General features: G+C 48.0%; 1 protein-coding gene across 10 annotated transcripts in view; it reads right to left on the reverse strand.

Moving 5' to 3' along the window:
- Positions 1-21,495, reverse strand: part of phldb1b (pleckstrin homology-like domain, family B, member 1b) — a 113,762-nt gene that overhangs the window by 20,536 nt on the left and 71,731 nt on the right. For 8 of the 10 annotated variants that reach the window (XM_082504224.1, XM_082504232.1, XM_082504228.1 and 5 more), the window contains 9 exons: positions 7,160-7,447; positions 6,666-6,812; positions 6,383-6,520; positions 5,328-5,456; positions 4,057-4,212; positions 3,709-3,819; positions 3,540-3,629; positions 898-1,059; positions 1-36 (listed from right to left, as the gene is read on the reverse strand). The exon at positions 1-36 is cut by the window's left edge and continues 99 nt beyond it. In XM_082504224.1, coding sequence (XP_082360350.1) covers positions 1-36; positions 898-1,059; positions 3,540-3,629; positions 3,709-3,819; positions 4,057-4,212; positions 5,328-5,456; positions 6,383-6,520; positions 6,666-6,812; positions 7,160-7,447 — 1,257 coding nt within the window. The remainder of the gene's footprint in view (positions 37-897; positions 1,060-3,539; positions 3,630-3,708; positions 3,820-4,056; positions 4,213-5,327; positions 5,457-6,382; positions 6,521-6,665; positions 6,813-7,159; positions 7,448-21,495) is intronic. The other 2 variants (XM_082504226.1, XM_082504227.1) reach the window with 2 other exon arrangements.

The raw sequence follows: 21,495 nt of genomic DNA on the forward strand, positions 1-21,495 counted from the left end.
GTCTAGCTTGGACAGGTGAGGCCTGCAGCCTTCAGACTGAAGCAGCAGAGAGAGAACAGGAGGGACGAAGGGAAAATGAGAAGTTAGAAAGCCATCAAAGACGTAGGAACAGGACAGAAAAGTTTGCATCCTACACGCTGAAAGCTGTTAAAATAGAAACAGACTACAGCCACCGCGGCACGTTGTCTTTTAGCCTCCCGATGAAAAACCTGTTTTCTGCGTTTAGGTCCATGCTCCTGCTGCAATCGTCCCACTAACCCAGCTGTCACTGGGCACCGTCATCCTGAACTGACTCGGAGCTGCCGTTACTGCCGAGGGTTCGCAGCAGCGACACACGACGCTTACGCTCCTGTTTCACTCCAGGTGGGAGCGAGCAGATCAGCTCATTGCTCCGAAAAATGAATCACACATGCTAAATATGATAGCTTACATGAACATAGTGAGCTGTCCCACTGCAGCTTTTAATGACGCCTTCAGGCAAACCTGCAGCGCAACAGACAGAGGCTCAGGCTCGGGTAAACAGACACCATCTCCGCTTTAAAAGAATATGAAAGGAGCTGCGGACAGGAAACACGGGCAGGAAGCTGTCCATGTTCCAGGCTGCTCGCAGGACGCTGCAGAGCCGCACTCAATTTGTTGTTTTCAGGTTTCCTTTCTGCGCCGTGGGCGGTGTGTGGTACAGAACGACAACATGATGGTCCAGCCCGTTTCACTACACCACTAAAGACGTGTGATTTTTTGTTAATGAAACCCTGTGAGACTTTTTTCACTTAACATCAGGACAAAGCTTGTACTTAGACACGACTTTATACTTCTATTATTATTTCTTAAGTAATAAAGCAGCCATTACTTTGGGGTCACACGCCACAAACCCACAGGAGGAGAGACAGCACACACCTCTAATGAGAGAGGGGGGAAGGAGGCATGAGGAGAGGGGAGGCAGGAGAAGGTGGGGTCTACTGCTCCGGGCTGCAGGGGCTGGCGAAGTGGGGAGGTAGGGGACGACTCCACCTTTGGCATCCCATACATCTGATTTAACTGGCCCACTGTCACATAATCCTTCACACACACAGGAAAAGAAGAGGAGACAGAGGAGAAGGTCAGCAGGGCGAGAGCAACAGGAGGGAGATGCAGCAGAAGCAGGAGGAGCAGCTCTCATTCCACAGTCTGTGTTTTCACATCATAAACTGACGACGACAGCATTCGTGGAAACACACAACACGTGGGCGGGGTTAAAGCCCGGCTCAGCAGCTCCGGCACAGAACCAGGTGCTACAGTCGGACAGAGCGAGGCTGATGCACACAGCCCAGCACATCCAGGTTTATCCAGGTGATTCAGCGGACACATCGTCTCCACGTTTAAGCACCGTGGTTGTCATTTGGAATCATATTTAAAATGGAATTTATCATATTTTCACATAAATTGTTACCTTTGGTTACATAATAAAGATGTTATTATTTACAAAGCTAACGCTACAAATTAAACGATCCTGCCCTCGTTCTGGAGTTTTATTCTGCAGCCATCTTTGATTAGCAGTTACAGAAACTGCACATTAATAAATACTGCTTCAGATTTTTGGGGTGAACAGTTGCTTCTGTCCAACACGTGTCACTCGTGACATCATGAAACAGCACAGCTTACGTTCAGTCTGTGAGGATTACATCAACAACCACGTTTCTCCCAAACGGAGCCTTACTGATCCAAACATGCACGTCTCAGTCCGAAGCTGCGCAGCATCCTCACTGTGACAGAGCAGCAGAGGGAGCAGCGTGGAACTGGGAGAGCGACAGATAGGAGAGCATAAACTTGGAGTCAAGACAGGAAGTGATGGTACCTCACAGGCGCCAGCCAGCACGGCATCTACGAGCGTGCGAGCCGGGCTTTTCACGGTGGCCGCCGCCGCCGCCGTACATCTTACACACGTCCGACGGCTTCACGTATTCCTGAGCCGCAGCCGACAACAGACAGGATGAGAAGCGGCGAGGACGGCGCCGCGCGGTGCCGCTCAGACACAGCACGTGGACAATCACACACACGGACACGCGGGCGCAGAGCCAGTACACAAATCCTTCACGGTTTTTGTGACACCTGTGCAAACCAGGCTCGTTCACGTCACATTGAAAGGTGCACAGTGCGTGATGACACAGAAACACGCCACAACAGAAACAGCGCAGCTGCTGCCGTGAATCGGCGCCACATAAATGAACCAGGCACACGTCGGCACAGGTGATGCAGTGCTAAAATAAAAAGGTTCAAACTGGCCAGGCAGCGGCACACTACAGCTGGAGGGTCACCACGACACGGCAAAGGGCAGGAAGCACGACACAGCAGCAGGGCATCATGCGGGGGTCAGTTCAGTTACCTCTGTAGGGCTGCTGGGGTACAACTGACAGGGAGGGGAGGGGTGTAAGTAGGAAGGAGAGGCTCGACACAGGGAGCGCTGGGAGGAGCGGAAGTCCTCCAACGACAGGTGGGCCTCGCTGATATGGAGCGCTTCCTGTTTCGACAGTCCAGAGGTAAGAGCTTTTAATCTCTACAGAAACGTTTCTGGGCTTCGTTAAAAGAAGAAGAAACAACAACAGCGGCGGCTTTCTCTCTGTTACAGAGTTAAAGGGTTTAGTGACCATCGGGCTCCCCACACTGCAAAGCCCCCTCTGTAAGGAGGCACTGCTATTAATGTTTCTATTCCTTTATGGTCCCACAAGGGGAAATTAGTTTAGCAGCAGGATGAAAATAAACAGAACAATAACATAAAACAATGATGACGACAATAGTGACAGAAAGTCCAAGGACAGTTATTTGCCATTAAGGAGACAAGATGCAGAGGGAAGAAGAGACCTGGAGTCTCTGAAGCTCAGACTCACTGTGGATGGTTCAAACAATAACAGGACGAGCCTTTCTACGCACATTTCTATTGTCGATGGCCACAAGTCCATCTTGCCAGCGCCCTGAAATTTTACTAGCAGTTTTTACCAGAAGCTTGTTTGTTTTTTCAAATATTGTATAACAAGACAGTTTTTAACTAACCGAAGCCTTTCATCGAACAAACACACTGGTGCTGTCTGTGCACACGTGGCAGCACTGCTGCTGCCGTGTGTGCATGTTTATCAAACTGCAGAGTGTGTGAGTCTGTCACTGAGTAACGCAGCCTCAGCGTGTTTGTGCTCTCTGCTCATGTCGCCTTCATATTAAATCATTTTGGGCTTTTTAAAGAAGTCATTTCAAACTGCTTTATATTCTTCACGTCGACATACGGGCCGGATATGAGGCTGACGTGATGAAACCGTTTCTTCTGGCTAGCATTAGCTGCCCTGCTAACATGGACACATTGTTGCTAAGCAGAATAGTGACTAGCGACATGAGGTTGACGGCTCTCCATCAACTGTCTGAACTTCATGTTGTCCTTATGCTGCCCTCGTATTATAAGCTGTGCTGTTAGCATGATAGAACTACCTGGACTGCACAATCAGCTGTGAGCCTTGTGTTTTCAGGCCATGAACACAGAGTGAAGCTCAACGCATAAACTCAAAGCGTCTCACCTCCCTCATGGCGGTGGAGGACTTGGGGAAGCTCTTTCCTCCAGTCAGAAAGTGGTATCTCCTCTCAAGGGCCGACAGCCTCTCCTTCTCCTGGACAATCAAACCACGCCATTAGGAGCCAAAACAACACTTTGGGGTTATTTCGATGTGTGACGTGGTTCGTGCGTACCTTCTGGAGCATCTGCAGTGTGAGCGTTCGGTCTTTAGCCAGCCGCTCACACTCCTGAGCTGCCTGCAGGCCGAGCTGGTTGGCCTGGTTCTCCAGAGCCGACACCTTCTCCTACACAAGACGACACAAAAGTCGGTGCTGCGGTTGTGCTAACGCGTGGTGCACCTGCCCGTACGTGACATGACGCGTGCCACCACTCTAGTGCAAACAGGCATTTTTCTTACGTCAGCCTCTCTGGGAACAAGTTTACGCCAATCATCCATTTTTAAGAAATGATTCACACAATCAGACTGTGATCGTGTGTGTGACACATTCACAGAAGACACCAACAGGACGGTGTGTCCTCACCTTCCTCTTGGCCACGCTGTGCTGGTACTCGGCTCTCTCCTGGAGCAGCTGCTGGCTGATGGTTTCTCGCTCTTCCTCCAGGCTGCTCTCTCTCTCCAGCTGCTGAAACTCCAGGTCCTCAAACTTTTTAGTTCCTGCTTCCAGTGCCTCTCCATCCTAATCACACAACACCAATCATGATCTCACAAACAAACTCGGACATTAATGTAGTATTTTTAAAGCCATGCTCACTAAAGTGCTACCTAACAGCAGAAATGATCTCACACACCTGGGGAGCACTTTTAAACCTACGTTGGTTTTTCTGGCTGAGCTGGTGCAACATGAACACTCAAACCTGCTGTTCTCACTAAAGACTTATCCTGATGGACGCTCCCCGATCCTAAAAGACGCAGCGACATTCCCACAAGGAGGGGAAGAGCAGGAGCAGGAATCTGGTCAGGGCCTAGGTTAATTGATTAGTGAGCAGCATTATGTGAGCCATGACGAATGACAGAAGAGATGCAGATCAGATTCACACATGCAGTGGAGTGGAGGGTTGTATCACATGACCCGTGTTTGAGCTAAATGCATCCCTGGGAGGAAACGCACGCCAAAACTTTAACACTGAGGCTTCAAAAAGTCCAGAAACCAGTGTGGCACACTTCCACGGAAGCTACTGAAAACCTAAAAACCACCTGTCTGCACCACTGCTGCAACTAGAAGTCTGCAAAACCTTTGGTGTTATACAGACTGGGCGTCCACAGCTGTGTGGGCGCCCACGGTCCACCTTTAGTGAACCTACACTAGCAAATATTTAGCTCGGTTAGACTTTATCATTAAAACGTAATCATCAGCACTCGGACTGTCGAAGTGTTGGTTAGGGTTTGTGGTCGTTTTATTATAAACATTGGGAGGAACATGCTTTTCTTGGCTGGTGTTTTTAATAACAGGTATCGTTATTTTCCTGCGACACGTCGTCTGCAGCTGAGTGGTGTTACAGCACAGATACCAGCAGAAATATATTTTCCCCGGTGATTCAAAAATGACCAAATTATGCGCGCCCGGACGGTTTACCGAGATTTGGCCTCAGCGTGAGTTAGACAGACGCTCTACTTTAATATATGTCAACAATCTGTATCTCTCAGGATGCGTCTCTGAGTCAGACCCATGAACTCCACTTTAAAAATAAAAACCAACTATTTGGTGCTATAATAGCGAAGGTCGTGGGTGGGATGGACTACAGTCGGGAGCTGGAAGGATGGATGGGAGCTTCTGATCAACTGACGACCCACCCTTTTGAGCTGTTCCTGCAACTGTTCCCGCAGGGACTCGGGACAATTATGAAGCTGGTTCTTCAGCTCAGCGTAGCCCTCCTGGAGGCTCTGCAGAACCCGGCGCTCGGCCTCAACATTAGCCCTCTCCTAGAAAGACACGACACACACCCACACACAGGATGGATGGACGATAGGAGAGAAAGACAGAAACACTGCTCAAAATCCACGCCATGCAAATCAAACGCTGTAAGGTGTTAGCAACAGACACAGTCACAGATTTTAAGGCAGTCCACAGGAAGTAGCAGGTACAGCAGCTAATATGAAATACTTTAATATTTCAAACATCAATAAGCTGCACAGAAGTTTGCACACAATGTATCTGGCAGTGATTGAGCAGAGAACGTTCCCACCTCCTGGGTGCCCTTCCAATAAATACTAGCCTTGCTGTTACTGGCCGTGCTGAAGCAGCAGCACATGGAAAAAGGTCCACGAGGACTCTACACAGAGTTTACAACTAGCTACGACAAAGTTACTAAATGTATCTTCTTTGCACGTCCTGCCTTGTAGTGAAATGCTGTATGTGAGTACAAAGATGCCACCTGCAGGATCGAGAACATGCTCGAACATTCCCTCCTCTGCTGGTCAAACGTCTTATTAAAGGCCCAGAGCAGAACCGAGCACTACAGAACCAAAACCTACAGACCGGTCTGCTTCATCAGAGGGGGAAGAAAGAGCGCACTCTGAGTGCAGAGGAAGCAGAGGGAGGATTAAGGGTTAACGATGGCGGTTAGTCAGCTGAGTGAGACACTGGAGAGCACAAAGACCAACCCTAAGGCAGAAACATGCAACAGCAGACACTGAATGAGGCAAACAAGCCTTCTATTAAGCCCTCACAGCATGGATCCTCTACGACGTCTATCAGTAATCAAGGATGCTCAGAAACACCGACAGTGATGACCCAGTGAGGGAAGACTGAAAGCACAGGCAGTGAGTGTGTCTGTGTGTGTTTAACCTCTGAACTGAAATAAACCTGCAGCTCGTCCGCCCTGCCTCCTGATTACGGCTTCATGTACCTTGTCTTTCTCTCTCTGGATGGCGCTCTCCAGCTCGTCCAGCTTGTGCTGCAGCTGAGCGATGATATCTGCTTCGGTCTCTATCTGGTCGAGCTCTGCCTGCCTCTCGCCCTGCAGCAAGGCACGCTCCATCTCAGCCTGGAAGGACAGCACAGCGACACACAGTGGGACCAGCGGGCTTTGAGACGAGCATCGTCATAGCGATGCTGCTCTTTCTTAGAAGAAACGTTATGAAAAGATGCTGGATGTCACCAATTCCCATCAGCATCATCCACTGCTCTACCTCCTGTTTGGACTCTTGGAGTTGCTGCTCCAGTTCTGTGAGCCGGGTTTTGAGCTCGTCGATCCGAGCCAGGACACGGACCCGCTCTTCCTCCAGGTAGCCCAGCTCCGCACGACCGCCGCTGCCTGCGCTGGAGGAGTCCTCGTGCTTCAGAGAGAAACAGAGAGGTGAAAACATAAAGCATCAATCCCACCACAGAAGGCTGTCCACGCTCATTCAAATATATGTAATCATTAGGAAATCTGATAAAAGATGGAGAACAAAGGAAGGCAATTAACTGAAGGCACAAGCAGAAGGAACTAGCCTCGTGCAGCATCCAGCGCAGGAATCCAGTCACAAACAGGAAAACACAAGCAATGCCAAAGCTGATGCACTGCTTCACATTACAAAGAGAAGCTAAGTGGAGTCTATGTGAGGATGAAACCCTGATGCAGCAGGCGCACCATTTGCCGCTGCATGCAGAGACAGCATGTGAAACCAGCGTGCCCTCTGACCTGTCTGTCTCCATTGTGCAGTGTGGACGCTGCGCTGGGAGCAGGAGACGTCCTCACCTCCTGATGAGTGCTCTCTGTGCTACTACACTCCTCCTTCAGGTTCTCCTCGTCGCTCTCCCTCTGTCTCTGTGCTAGGCGGAGCGTGCTTGAAGACGCCGTCCCTCCCGGCACGTTCTCCAGACATCCCGGGAATCCCGACCTCCCCAAGCACAGCGGATCCAGGCCGGTGCCCTCTCCTTTGTTGTACTCAGCACAGAGGTTTAAGATGGTCTCTAGTCGCTGTCTCTCCTGCGGCGAGCACACAAGGAGGACATGAGATCAGGCTGCACAGGAAACAGAACAGGCTGGTAACAGACTAACAGCTTACCTGTGACGACAGACACACTGATGTGTTTATGCACACGGCAGCCAGACTCTGAACAGCTGCTCGCTTCCTGACTGCAAAGGTGCAACTGATATTATTCTTATAACTGATTAATCAGCTGGTTGTCTTTATAATCAACTGAGACGAACTGCTGCTGACTTTGACCTTCGACCTCTTTACAACAGGCTAAGCTGCTGGGGCCTCCCATGATGCACTGCTTCGTCTTCACTCACCCCTTTTCACTGTGTTTACACACAGCTCCGTGCTATTACTTTATTGTTATTAACCTCTGTCTCTCTTCCACAGCATGTCTTTATCCTGTCTTCCTTCTCTCACCCCAACCAATCACAGCAGATGGCCCCGCCCCTCCCTGAGCCTGGTTCTGCCGGAGGTTTCTTCCTGTTAAAAGGGAGTTTTTCCTTCCCACTGTCGCCAAAGTGCTGCTCATAAGGGGTCATGTGATTGTTGGTTTTTCTCTGCAGATCCTGTTACTGTAGAATCTCTATGGTCCAACATTAAGCAGCTTGAGCTGACTGCTGTTGTGATTTGATCCTATATGAATACATTTAGATTGAATCATTGACTCACAGACGTGAAGCACAGACAAACTATCCTTCAGTCGGTAGCCGTTAAGAAATTTGTCCTAAAACTCGGAAAATTCTACAAAACGATTGTCATCATCTGTGAGTCGCCCGACTAACTCACCAGACCGGCCCTGTGGTCTGACTGGTTCACCTACCAGTACATGGAACCTGGAACAAACTGGTGCCAGTTAGCGTTGTAGCCTTGCACTCATTAACCATCTCAGTTGTGTTTTGTGGATTTTAGGATGTTTTTAAAATAAGCCGAGCAGGCCTCGCTGTGGTGTAACTGTCAAGTCTTTTTATAGCTCTTCATGTGTCCCATGAGCCTCTGTGGTGCACAAACACGGTCCATGGATCCACCTCAGCTAACAAGTTAGCACTCCACCGCCATTCAAAGATGGTCGTGTCTAAATTAGAAAGGAACAACCGCAATGCTAAAGGTCACAAGAGAAAGTCCACAGTGGGTGGCATTGCTGTGGCTGCAGCCTGTGAGCACAGGCTGGGTGGTAACATATTAAAATGAACACAGTACATAATGCAGTCCACTTTATTTTTGAGCTCCCCGGCCTTACAGTAAACAGCTAGCACTGCTTGAAACAACCTCTCTGTGGCAGTCAGCTGTCACTGTGTGGGCTCAGGTCACCCACCCAAATATCTACTGCTGTGGAAGCCCTCTGCTGCAGACGAGGGCGGCAGCCGGCAACAAAACACCAACCAGTGTTTCAAAATCTCCAACCAATCTTTTACCAGAAACTCAGTGACACACTTTGTGTTCTTGTGATCTCATTCAGAGCCGATCTGGAACACTCGGCAAGTCGAGCAGTTTCAGCCACAGTAATGAGCTTTGGTGCGTCTTTCCCCCTCATGCTGCAGTATGAGCATCTGCACGATTAGGAGCTACAGCCCCCCGTTAGTGTTAACCTGGAATCTGGGACCAGCTTAGCTTGTAACTGAGTGAGTGGGAGTACGAGACCCCTCTGGGCTGTGCAGCAGTGCTGTACGTTCACCAGAAAACTTCAAACCAAAACCTACACCAGTCCTCCCACTCAACATCTGCTTGAATCTACACAAAGGTTAGATTGTTCAGGGTTCATAAGCTGTCTGACTGCAAGCCAACCTGGATGAGGAGCAGCGTCACACAGTCTTCCACATAAATCAGCTTCAAACTGGGCCTAAGATGCTCTCAATCAGCTGTGGACAGATTTCTGTGAATCCCATTTTTCTGGGCTTGTTTCACAGAAGTCGCCCACTTGTGTCCAAGTCTGTCTGCAGACATCTTTAGCAGCTGTGAGGCGTCTCTGAGCTGGCTGAGAAGGACGGAGGTGGTACAGCAGGTCAGTGTGTTAATTAGAGCCCTACATGTCCAACACTCATGTCCCGGCCGGACACAGTCACAGCAGCACATTTACAACATGGAGAGCTTTTCATTTGGACCAGCAAATGACTAAGAAGGACGTCCCAAGTTTAATCAATGCAAAAGAACTTCTCCCACTATTAATCTGAAACTGGTTTTAAAAATCTGATGTTGGGAAAAGGGTTTACTTGCTCTCATGATGGACACATAGCAAAATCAGACAAACACCAAGTGCCAACAGCATGGCTGAAACACAGACTTAAAGAGTCTCCGACACGCCGTAACATCACGCCGGTCCCCTCCACGCTGACAGGGCTGGAGATGATGGAGGACCTCCACAGCAACGTCCACGGAGACCATTATAAACAAACATCCATCAATGACACTCACAGGAAATAAAACCCACTCGCTACATAAAGGGAACAGTACGAGCCTAGCCACAAAGGCTAGCTGTAGCACAGAGTACTGCTAAACATGTATTTGCAGCCGGGTCTGGCTCCTGTCATTAGAGGTCAGCTGCTTGGTATTTATAATCAGATCCTGACGTCTCAAAGTAAATGACGCCATTGCACTGTTACAGTAACTACACTAACGAGTGCATGTGGGTGAAGCTCCTGATTTTACATGTCAGCTTTGTGATGATTTTCCTGAATCAGTCTGGTATCTCAGGTCCTCGCCTGTACGTGTCACAGTTCTGCTGCTGCACAGCTGACTGTTAGTCTCACGTGTTCTCAGACATTTGTGCTTCGTAGCGTCTGTCCTGTGTATGCTGGCTCACGGGGAACCTCAGTGAAGTTATTCACGTGTCAACCTGCATCCTGTGACTCAGGTAAAGGATCGTAGTCCATGGAGCCGAGCCTCAAATAGATTTTTTATACATCTAAGCGTTTCTATTTTAGTGAATGCTTAAACCTGCCTGTGTGCCCTGCTGCGTCACCAGGACACACAAAACAAAGTCACAAATCTGACACCACCAACAATGTGAGCATCACAGACACAGCTTGTACTGGTCACATAAACCAACATCTGCAGGAGGCAAACTTTCCTTTCATGATGACAGATGTGAGTCTCGCTGCTTTTGACACATTTCACAGCAAATTCACGCCTTTGATTCATAAACTGCAGCTTTGATAATCTGCTTAAATGTGCCAAAGCTGCAGCATCAGATGGGTGTGCATGCAGTCTAAATCCCACACGTGAGATTTTTAGTGGAGTGTTGGTGCTGGGTCAAGTCACCCAGACTCCAACCACGGGGGCTGTGAAGGACGTCTCCAGCCTGCACCCACCCTCTCGGTCTCACCTACTGGCTGGATTAGCTGGATTAAAGCGTTCTGAGGCCGGTGCTGCTGGTTTATCCTTGTAATGTGGCTGTTTCAAGCCAAACGACCAAAAACAAAGGTTTTTCAGGGAGTGTGTTGTCTACAGGATTACTGCAGATTAACTATCGCTCTAAATTTCTTAGACAAGAACCTCACGCGTCGCTGAGATCTGTGTAGTGCTACTGTAAAGTTGAAGCCAGCAGGTACCAGGAGGAAACAGCTGGCCTAGTTTGGAACAAACAGTTTCCAAATCGGACACGAGAACTAATAACACTCGTATTTGTTCCATTTAGAAACCAAAGCATTAGAGCCACTGTGTGACTTTACAGTGGACCATGTCCTGGACTAACAGGAGGCGTTACGTCTCCACACAGGACAGGTAGGTGTGGGAAACCTTTTCCCATACAAGTGAAATCCCCATTTAAAAACTGCACGTGGGCGTGGCTGTAGCTCAGGAGGTAGAGCAGGTCATCTACAGGTCATCGAGAGGTTGGTGGTTTGATCCCGGTCTACGTGCATGCTTGATGATCTGAAACAAACATGGCAGTCAGCTGGGTTACAACCCACTGGCAGAAACACTGACGCTGTGCTGTGGGCGGCCTGTCCTGTAATCTGAGGCAACAGTGAGAGGAAGGAGGAAACAAACAGGAAACAAACAGGAAGCAGTTCATGTCTTCTGGCGAGGCACCACGCGTTTACTCCCACTGAAGCATGTTTGTGTGAGAGCTCTGTGTTAGTTTACCATGTGGCCCCAGCAGTAACAACGCTGTTCCCACATGTGCACAGAGCCACAGCCTCACTGTTACTCTGTACCATCCTCATCCTCCCAGCAGTCGGCATGGCTTCCTCACGTCTCCCTCTCTCCCAGGAGAGTCGCCGTCTCCTGTTTTATCCTCATAGCCTTTAATGTTCCTCCCTCCTCCTCCCCCGAGGGCCTTCCCCTGCCCGAGTACCTTTGATCAGAGCGGTTACTTTTAAAGCGTACGGCCACGCTCAACCTACGTCACAGGCGTAAACACAAGCCTCACATGCACAGGCTCTGCAGGGTAAACTGGGAAAGTTCAACAAAGCCTTATTCTCTACATATATCTGCAGGCGGGGTGGGAGAGTCGCCGCACTTGCCTTCTCCGTAACGGTCTACAGAACAAACGCCATTCATCATCACAGCCTCGTGGTTTCAGCTCCCAGAGGAGGAACAAACAGACAATTTCTTTTTATGCTCGTTTCTCTGTCCTGGCTGAACGCACAAACAGGAAGAGCTGTTTAATAAAGCTGGTGGTCCTCAGTGTGGAGTCACTGGCACCCATCATCCAATCAAACTACAGGGCTGTTGCTGGTAGAGGGGGTGGCTAGCATTTAAGCCGCCGACGCCTCCTCTTTGAGGGGCGTCCAAGGCCTCAGGCCACTTCTTAAAGTGAGGACCAGGTTCCAGTTATCACGTCAAAGGCCAGATGCGAGTCACGTTCTCTAAACACTGCTGAGACCATAAAGCAGGCTTACGGCTTGATTGTTACAGGATGGAGATAACGCTGAGTGTGCAACACGTGCGGCCCATTACATCAGCTCTGTCAACTTAAACAATTTGCTACGCCTAAGAAATTAAATATCAATACCCGCCCGAGAAGCTGCTGGGTGCAGCAGTCAAACAGTGTGGAGAAGATTTAGTCAACGTAGGAGCCAAACAGCTGCACCGTGGAGGATGCACACAGCAGCACAGGGCTCTGCTGCACCTTCCACCTTACAGGAAGACACCTGTGGGTTCTCTCAGGTAGGATTCAGAGCACGAGGCCAGGCTGCTCTGACAGCCGAGGAGGCAGCCGGAGATGCTGCTGCAGTTTGTGTATGACAGCACAGGTATACATGTTTTGGTGCTAATAATAACGAGGCTTGGTGTGAGCCTGACAGGAGTCTAACTCCAGCATCTCCTCTGTCATTTATCACCAACTAGCACATGCAGATGCAGACTGCTAAGCAGGCCTACGAGCTGCAACACACTGATTTCAGCTCCAGGTTTCGTGCACAGTGAAACCTTTTCTCTGCTTTACTGCATGCATTTACAGTGATGGGACGAGGTCGCTCACACACGTAACCAGTCTGTGGCATCATCCATCTATAACACCTGAGGGGTCCACATGGGCGGAGCCAGACGCACAGCATCGACCGGCACCAAGCTCAGCTCCCTCAGCACTTTATCACTCCGTCACATAAATATGGAACAGCTCACTTGTTGTTAACCAAACATCTGTTAGAAACTTCCTGTTTGCTCTGTAAGAGATTATAGTGTTGGTAACAGCACAGACTAATACACCGACGGTGTCTGAAATGTAGCTTAGCGCTAACATGCATTCCTTACCACAGGCGTGAGCACTGAGAGCAGGGCTCTGCCTCTGCTTCAGCACAGACCCCACATTTCCACCCAGTCCAGGTTTATGGGATCGTTCCATAACGGGGATTAAAATCACATTTCCCAACCTCCACACAAATAGTCTGAGAGCACCGAGCTGGAACCACATGCAGCCTCTGAACAGTGCTACTATTATCCCTCCGACAGGAAGCGTGAACATCAGCAGCAGCAGTTACCTTCATGAGAGCTGCCATGCTGTTGAGAAAGACCGGCTTCTCTCTAGCCAGAGCCAGCAGGTACACCATGGCCTGCTCCCTGCTCTGAGCTCCCAGCAGAGGGGAGGTCCTGCTGCTGCCGCTCAGCATGTGGTAGCGGTCCATAGCTGCTCTCTGCGCGCCTCCTGGTCGAGCTACTTTGGGACCGACGAAGAGCGAAGCCTACCCTCCACTTCAGAACCCCCAGCCTCTCAGGTCTTGTGAGAGGTGGAGTTAGAGATCATAACATGCAAGGACTTCCTGGAGTGGGAGGAGCCCTGCTGGGTAGTTCTAAGAAAAGCAAAGGGGCTAACTCTGCACATGAAGTAGAACTTTATCCTGAAATAGGCCATGTTCACGCCCATGACTGATGGTCTTCAGCTGTTAGATACACTCCTAGCTGTAGATATCAGGGGCCGAGCGAGCTTTGAAGTGCTCCCACTGTTCTCCGCACTGGCTTCGAGTCCAACTTCTGCTAATTATTTCTCTTTTGGCTGTTTAATAATGAAAGCAGCGCCTTTGAAGTGCTTTGTGCTGCTTTAAACGCTCAGCAGAGGCACATTAAAGGCCTCCAAACAATTTCACTTCATGATATCAGGAGCTTCCAGGAGTCTGCTCCAGGAGGAAGACCACGTTGGATGTGTTGGAGCACCATGCTGCAGTGATGAGCTGATTCATGCATGACAGAAACACGAGTCTAGAGTTGTTTGGGTTACTTTACTACATGTGGGTGCAGCCTGTACCTGCTGCCTGCTTCTGTGTGCGAGGACTGACTTATTGTGTTTCGACATAAACTCAATATTTTGAGAGCGTTGATCATTTTTCACTAACCACATTATAAATCCAGGCTTCGCTTATATCACATAACTCCCAATGCTGCGGTCTGCATGACTTCTTCAGCTGCAGATTTGTCCAAACGAGGCTGTTACAGTTCAGACTGAATCATTATTTTGGTCCATAGTGGAGACTTCTACGTTTTTAGGTCAGCAGCAGGCTGGAGAGGAAGTGAGGTTTGGACTTTCAGCCGGTCCTTTCAGGGCTCACCTCATCGTCTGCCTCCACCAACCTTCACTACATCCATGAACCTTCTCTGTGCTCCTCCTCGTTTCCTTTTGCAGCCACTAAACGCCTCGAGCTTCCCAGCCTGCTGAAACCAGTTTACCCGTCTGACCTTGTACGTCACAGCAGGTCATGTTGTAGACGTCCTCCAGTCACAAACAACCCTCGACACTCACCTCCACCCTGCAAGCTCTTCTTCATGTCCTCAGGTGTTTGCACCATCACCCCAGACACCAGTGATGGTTGAGTCTGTCATCCAAACTCATAACTGAAAGTCAAATGTAATTGGCTGCCTCATGTAAACATCCCTCATCTTCTTCTCCATTTATAATTCCAGCTGCATCATCAGATCTCAGGTTTATACATTTTTATTACGACTCGTCTAACGGGACGCAGGTGGTTTCTCTGGACGCTGGTGCAGCTGAACCAGCAACATCAGCAGTGCCCCGCCCCCATCAAAAATCTTACGTTTAGATAATATATGCTCATGTTTTCCTCACAGCTCTGTCTTTATGCATTTCATTACAGACATTCTCATTTTCAGCACTTCTGAGCAAATTTGCATTTCAAAGGGTTTAAAGAGTGAGTGAGTCGTGTGGAAGCTGCCGGTCACCAGCAAAGAGTCTGAACAGTAGCACGGCGCCCTCTAGTGGACAGGCCAGCAAACAGCAGCCGAGCAGTTCAAACTTCTTTTTCAAACCGTCCCCTGCTGCGTGTCCTCTGAGGGCCAGACAGCACCGTGAACACAATGCTGTGTTGGTGTGACACGGGGCCCCTGACCTAATCTGCCTCTTGTTTGCAGCAGCGTCGTTGGTGCCGTCTCCAGACTGGATTACTGCAGCTTTCCTTTGGATGGGTGGGGCAACAGATTTATGGCTGTCCCAGATAAAGAGTGGTCTTATCTGTTCAAGCACATCTATCCTTTCCTGTTTCCTGGCCCCGTCTCATTTTCTAGCAGAGGAGCTGGAATCACAGTAATCTGCCTGGCCACAGTAAACATGCAGACGGGTATGCTTGCTGCTACAGTCTAAATATTTACTGTGCAGTGAATTACACAAAGCTGCGATTCTGCAAACGCTCCCTTTGAGAAACGTCTCCCTGCCAGTCAGAGGGGTTCATGCAGTCTAGGTGCAGGATATATTTGGCAGCCTAGGTGGGCAGGTTTACTGTCCCACAGTAGCTGGACATATTTGGTCGTGTCGTGGGAGACGACGGTCACATACGCAGAGCGCGGGTATATTTGGGGCACTAATCCTCGTGGACGACGGCAAAGACACCAACTATGCAGGAAACCCTCCCCAACACCTCAAATGGAATATGAAGGAAAACGTGGAGGAGGCAGACTGGGACAGGTTGTTGACAGCAGTTTCTCAGAGTTCAACCTCCTTTTAAACTCCACGAAATCAAATCTCTGCCTGAGGCGAAGTCCTCACAACTCGAGGCCCATCGCTGATATTTCAAGGGCAGGTCAAGAGAAGAGAACTCAAGTCTAGAGAGAGTTGTACATCTGAGAAAAAGGATTCATCAAAGATGCATTAAGCATCGACCTTTATCAACCTCCGGGAGCAACCAGGAGGATTCCAACAACAGATTCCCTCTCCACAGGACTCTGGCTAAGGATGGCCCCCACCACACAGATCTGAAGCGAGCTAATCTGAGTGGAAGTCACACACAGAGACACTGTGAGTCACTGTGCAAAGTAAACTCTGCTCAGAATAGCAAGCGATGAAGTCGTACTTGCTTTTTTGTCCTTTGCTATTCTGGGTTGAGAGAGAGTTTTTTGCAGCTGCACCTGCTTTACGCCCTTTCAAAGTAAGAGCGGGCGCACAGCTGGTTCAGCCCATTTCATTAATAAACAATCCTCAGCACAAAATACCGCGTCTCTGAACTAAACAGGCCTGACGGGACCGTCTTTACTGATAACGAAGTGCGAATCTGCCGAGGATGAAGCACTCGGGCACTCGCTTCGTGCCAACTGTGTTTGCCAAGACAGCGTGTCAGTCAGACGGCCATGTGGAGAGAGCAGCGCCAGGCCGGACAGCCTGGATCAGACGGGCTCGGTCATTAGAGAGGGCTTACCGCCAGGCTCCAAAGGCTAGCGACGACCAGCTGAATTAAAGGCTGTTTAAAGAGTTTCCCCTTCGCTCGTTACTGGCATCAAAGTATGCATTACTGCCCACAGCTGACAGAAACCTGTACCTGCACTCTCTGTAAGTGCTCGCCTTTTTACACTCGACTTATTCCAACCAGGGTCTAAAACTCAAGCATGGAGCAATAACGTAATGTAACAGCTCACAAACACGTACTGACAGGCTCAAACATGCAACAGTGTTAGAGCGTCACCAACACACCTCCGTGGTACGACCCACGCAGCAAAGGGTTGGAGCACAGTAAACGCATCCATCACACAAACTGATCGGAAACCTGGATCCTTCCAACTTTTGCTTCCAGGTCAGGGATCACCCCACCCTCGGGGTTACGTCCATGACAAGTTCACTTTTTTGAGCACAGCGTTATAAAATGTGAGCTCGTTACAGAGGAGCTCCTCCAGAACCTCAGCTCAGTGTGGATGACGTAGAGCTGGGCGATAGGACGATAACGATGTGTGTTGTCAAACGGAAGAGCCACAGAAGCTCCGTAGTGTGAAGGTATTTCGGCTATTTCAAGTCAAACAGAGCAGCCACTGTAAATGTGCTGAAAGCAAGTCTGGAAATACAATAAAGCGGTGCAGCTCAGTCTCTGACTGGAAGCGCTGATTCGTCATTCGGCTTTTGTCAGACTAAAGTAACTGTTAAACTGTTTGAAAAGCTCAGCTATACAACAAGGAGAGACTGAGAATTTCCTTTTAGTTCTCAGTTTATTTGATATTGACAAAAGTTAGTCAGTTTTGTCTGTTCTTCTGTAAAACAAACTAAGATTTATGTTTAGAATTAATATTTTGTTTCTAAGTGGAATTGACAATTTAGTCTGTTTTGTTTGTTCTATTTTGAAACTTAAACGCTTTAGCGGCTGCCTTTTGTGTAGTTTGCAATATTTGCCTTTATTTATCTGAAAAAGTCTCATGTTCCTTAAGTACATCTACCCTGTTGAACTTATTATGGGAAATAAATATTTAAAAACAAGCTGCTGATTATTTCACATTTTACTTGTGAGCAACGGCACATTTAAATCTTACAAATATAGTTATTTGGCTGATATCGTGATAGATATCGTTATCGCCTGAAATGAAAAAAACATATCGTGATATGAAGAAATCTCATATCGCCCAGCTCTAGCCTGACACAAATGCTGAGTAACTTAAGTGTCACAGGAATATCAGTGGACGCTTTACTCTGGAGACCTTCCAACACGAGTGCCATGGAAATTCGAGGACACTCAGCAGAAGGGCTCCTTCAGAGGAAAACATGTTCAACTCCAGCGCGTGGCTGAAGCACCATGAAGAGGCACAGAGCCTTCAGCTGAGCTCTTCTAAACACTTTCAGCTGCTTCTCTGAGCTTTACTTTTGTAAGTAAAACAGCCCCCTGAAACAGCCTCAAGATCAGAGTCATGTCTGTTACTTTGGGAAAGAGACTGTAAAAGATCCACCAAAGAAGAAGACCAAATGATCAGTAACCTCAAAGATGACGGATGGATGGATAAATTAAAGTGCTTAATCCAACGTCAGACCGATGAACCTGTGAGTTCTTGATATGCTGATTAATAAACTTTCTGACAGTTGTTCTCAAACCAGACCAGATGCTGAATGGCACAAAAAGACACTGGAGACAGAACTGCACCTGCACAAAGCTGGAGAAGGGAAACCACGTCATTGTGCAGGTGCTGTTTGTAAGGTCGGAAACCTGCCGTTAGCTGAGACTGAAGAAGCCACCTGTATGATGACGAAATGCTTCTCCCACTGAAAACAACCAACTTCCTGGTCCTCCTGTTCAGGTGACGTCTGCTCTGAGAGTGCTGAACTTCAGATTCACCACACTACGACTGCCTACCATCAATGTGTTTTCACTTAAACAAGCAGCTGTTTGTTATGTGCGTTAAAGCTATATAACAACGTAACAGTGCAAACTCCTCGCTGACAGTTTAACCAAAAGGCATTTCCAGTGGAGACTGGCCGACACATCCTCAGCATAACCATGTATAACATCCACAACACTTAAAAAGAGGTTAAACACACACAATACGTAGAGCTGGGCGATAGAACGATAACGATATGTATCGCGATATAACTTTTACTCGATAGAAAAATTAAGCTATCGCGATAGACTTCGCCGCTCTTGTCCTCTTTAAAAAAAAAAAAAAAAAAAAAAGGTCAGCCGATCCAAATGAAGTAGCGCAGAGCCGAACCAATCACAGCCGCAGCGTCACGTCGCGTGACTTGTTACGTACAGCACAAGTGCCAAGCCGCATGTGTGTTTGTTTGGGAAGCAGCCAGCGGGTAATGGAGGAAATGAGTGTGCCGACTAGAAAAATCAACCGAGCGTGACCGGAGAGAAAACAGATGATGGTTCCAACGCCGGAGAGATTGTCGAACGGAAGAGCCATAGAAGCTCCGTAGTGTGAAGGTATTTCGGCTATTTCAAGTCTGACAAAAAATAGAGTAGCGTGCACTGTAAATTGTGCCGAAAGCAAGTCTGGAAATACAATAAACTGCGCCACGTTATTGTTTCAGTGAAATGAATTTCTACAATACTGTTAATTCTACTCTCTGCAGTGTTTAAATGCTTACATACACACACAGTTACTGTCCGTCCACACATACGACTCGGTTCTGCTTCTATGCCCCAGCTTTGTTTACTTTTTCCCACCGAGGCTTCTAGACTTCTGATTGGCCAACATTTCTGCACGGTTAGGAATCTAGCGCCACCTGCTGCTTTGGCATGTTCATAGCAGCGTTTTCCTTCATTTCTGCCTTTATGTGTGGACGAGATTATTTTTTAAAACGAAAACGGAAAATCTCCGTTTTCAAAAACACCCGTGTACGTGTGGACGTAGCCTCAGTCTCTGACTGGAAGCGCTAATTCGTCATTCGGCTTTTGTCAGACTAAAGTAACTGTTAAAACTGTTTGAAAAGCTCAGCTATACAACAAGGAGAGATTGAGAATTTCCTTTTAGTTCTCAGTTTATTTGATATTGACAAAAGTTAGTCAGTTTTGTCTGTTCTTCTGTAAAACAAACTAAGATTTATTTTTAGAATTAATATTTTGTTTCTAAGTGGAATTGACAATTTAGTCTGTTTCGTTTGTTCTATTTTGAAACTTAAACACTTTAGCGGCTGCCTTTTGTGTAGTTTGCAATATTTGCCTTTATTTATCTGAAAAAGTCTCATGTTCCTTAAGTACATCTACCCTGTTGAACTTATTATGGGAAATAAATATTTAAATAAAAACAAGCTGCTGATTATTTCACATTTTACTTGTGAGCAACGGCACATTTAAATCTTACAAATATAGTTATTTGGCTTATATCGTGATAGATATCGTTATCGCCTGAAATGAAAAAAACATATCGTGATATGAAAAAATCTCATATTGCCCAGCTCTAACAACACGGTAACATTATGTTGAAGCACAGCACGTATCACTCCGCCAGGCTCCGCCTACGACAGCCGTAACGCTCCAACAATCCATCGAGCGGCTTCGTAGCTCAGCAAAGTCATACTGAAACGTTTTTGACAGATTTTTGAGCGCCGTGGACATAAACTCGGTTTGCTAATAACGACGGTCCGCTCGCATCCTCTACCAAAAAATGTGCTTTGTTGTGTATCTGACGGACGAAAGCCAAACCAGTTCCACACCAGTGAAGCTGCAGCATTTTCACAAACCAGTTCTGGTTCATCCGTCTCATTCAACGATCCGCGTTCGCCCTTCTTATTCTTCTTATTCTGCGTCGCCGCCATGTGCGTATGCAAACAAAGGCACTGCGCATGCGCGTGTTACCCATATTCTACAACATTATACCAGTATTACAATGAAAGGTGTGATATGGCCCAGCCCTACCTTCAGCTACGTCTCATGGTCTTCATTACATTCAACAGGGAAACTTAGAGTCACCTGGAGCCCGTCTTCTACCTGTGTACACCAACTGTGACCAAAGGTTTGAGAGAGTTGGGTGAAAGAGCTCCACTGAAATTCAATATGTTAGTCATTATTATTAAAGACATAAACATGTTTGATGGTCTGCACTAGTTTTCCTAGTGTTAGTGGACTGAGGTCCTTTTCAAGCATCTGACAGGTCTCCAGAGATGATTCCTTCCTGGTTCAACTGCTTCCACATTAAAATGACTTCAGAGCCACATAAGTGTGAAAGTCTCCTGCATGTACGCAGCCACACTATGAATCTGTGCGCAGCTGCAGTCTCCCAGCAGCCTCTGAGCTGTGTGCTCCTGTTGGTTTCACAATAAGGCTGCTTTCTCCTGAACACACTGTGCAGGCTCACTGTTCACATAACTTTGCTTTTGGGTAACCAGTTGTGTGAATGAGAGGAGGCTGTGTGTGAAAGGCTTTGAAACACACGCTCACGGGCAAGAAGAATCTGTCATGACAGTGAGTCGACTGTGACTAATTACAGGCCCTGCAGCTCCACGCCCTGCCTCCTCACCGAGTTCAACAAATGCAACAACATAACGAGCTGCTGAGGAATTCAGCCTGTCAGAGAGCCTCTGTTAGCCTCCTGAAGGCCTTATTTACACGACTCGGTTATGTGCTCGCCCTCATACGCTACGAGCCGTGAGCCCATATCTAATGTCAATATTGTCTGTGTGTCTGGAAGTTGCACAAGGTAAAAGTTGTAGAAAACATAAGGAGTGTCTGACCGTGGTGTGTGAAGGTCAGCAGGTTGGTAACAGAGACGTGAACAACGTGAATTTGATTTTTTTCATCCTTTGGACAGTTTTCATGTCTCAGAGAGGCGACGAGTCTCTAACATTCATGTCTCAGTGATTTCCAGTGTTGGGACTAACGCGTTATTAAGTAACGCGTTACAGTAACTACGTTATTATTGTGGTAACGAGCACGGTAACTAGTTATTATGCCAAAATCAGGAACGCGTTACTCGTTACTGG

Source organism: Aulonocara stuartgranti (assembly GCF_965226115.1).
Source record: "Aulonocara stuartgranti genome assembly, chromosome: 14".
Classification (NCBI taxonomy): Eukaryota; Metazoa; Chordata; class Actinopteri; order Cichliformes; family Cichlidae; genus Aulonocara; species Aulonocara stuartgranti.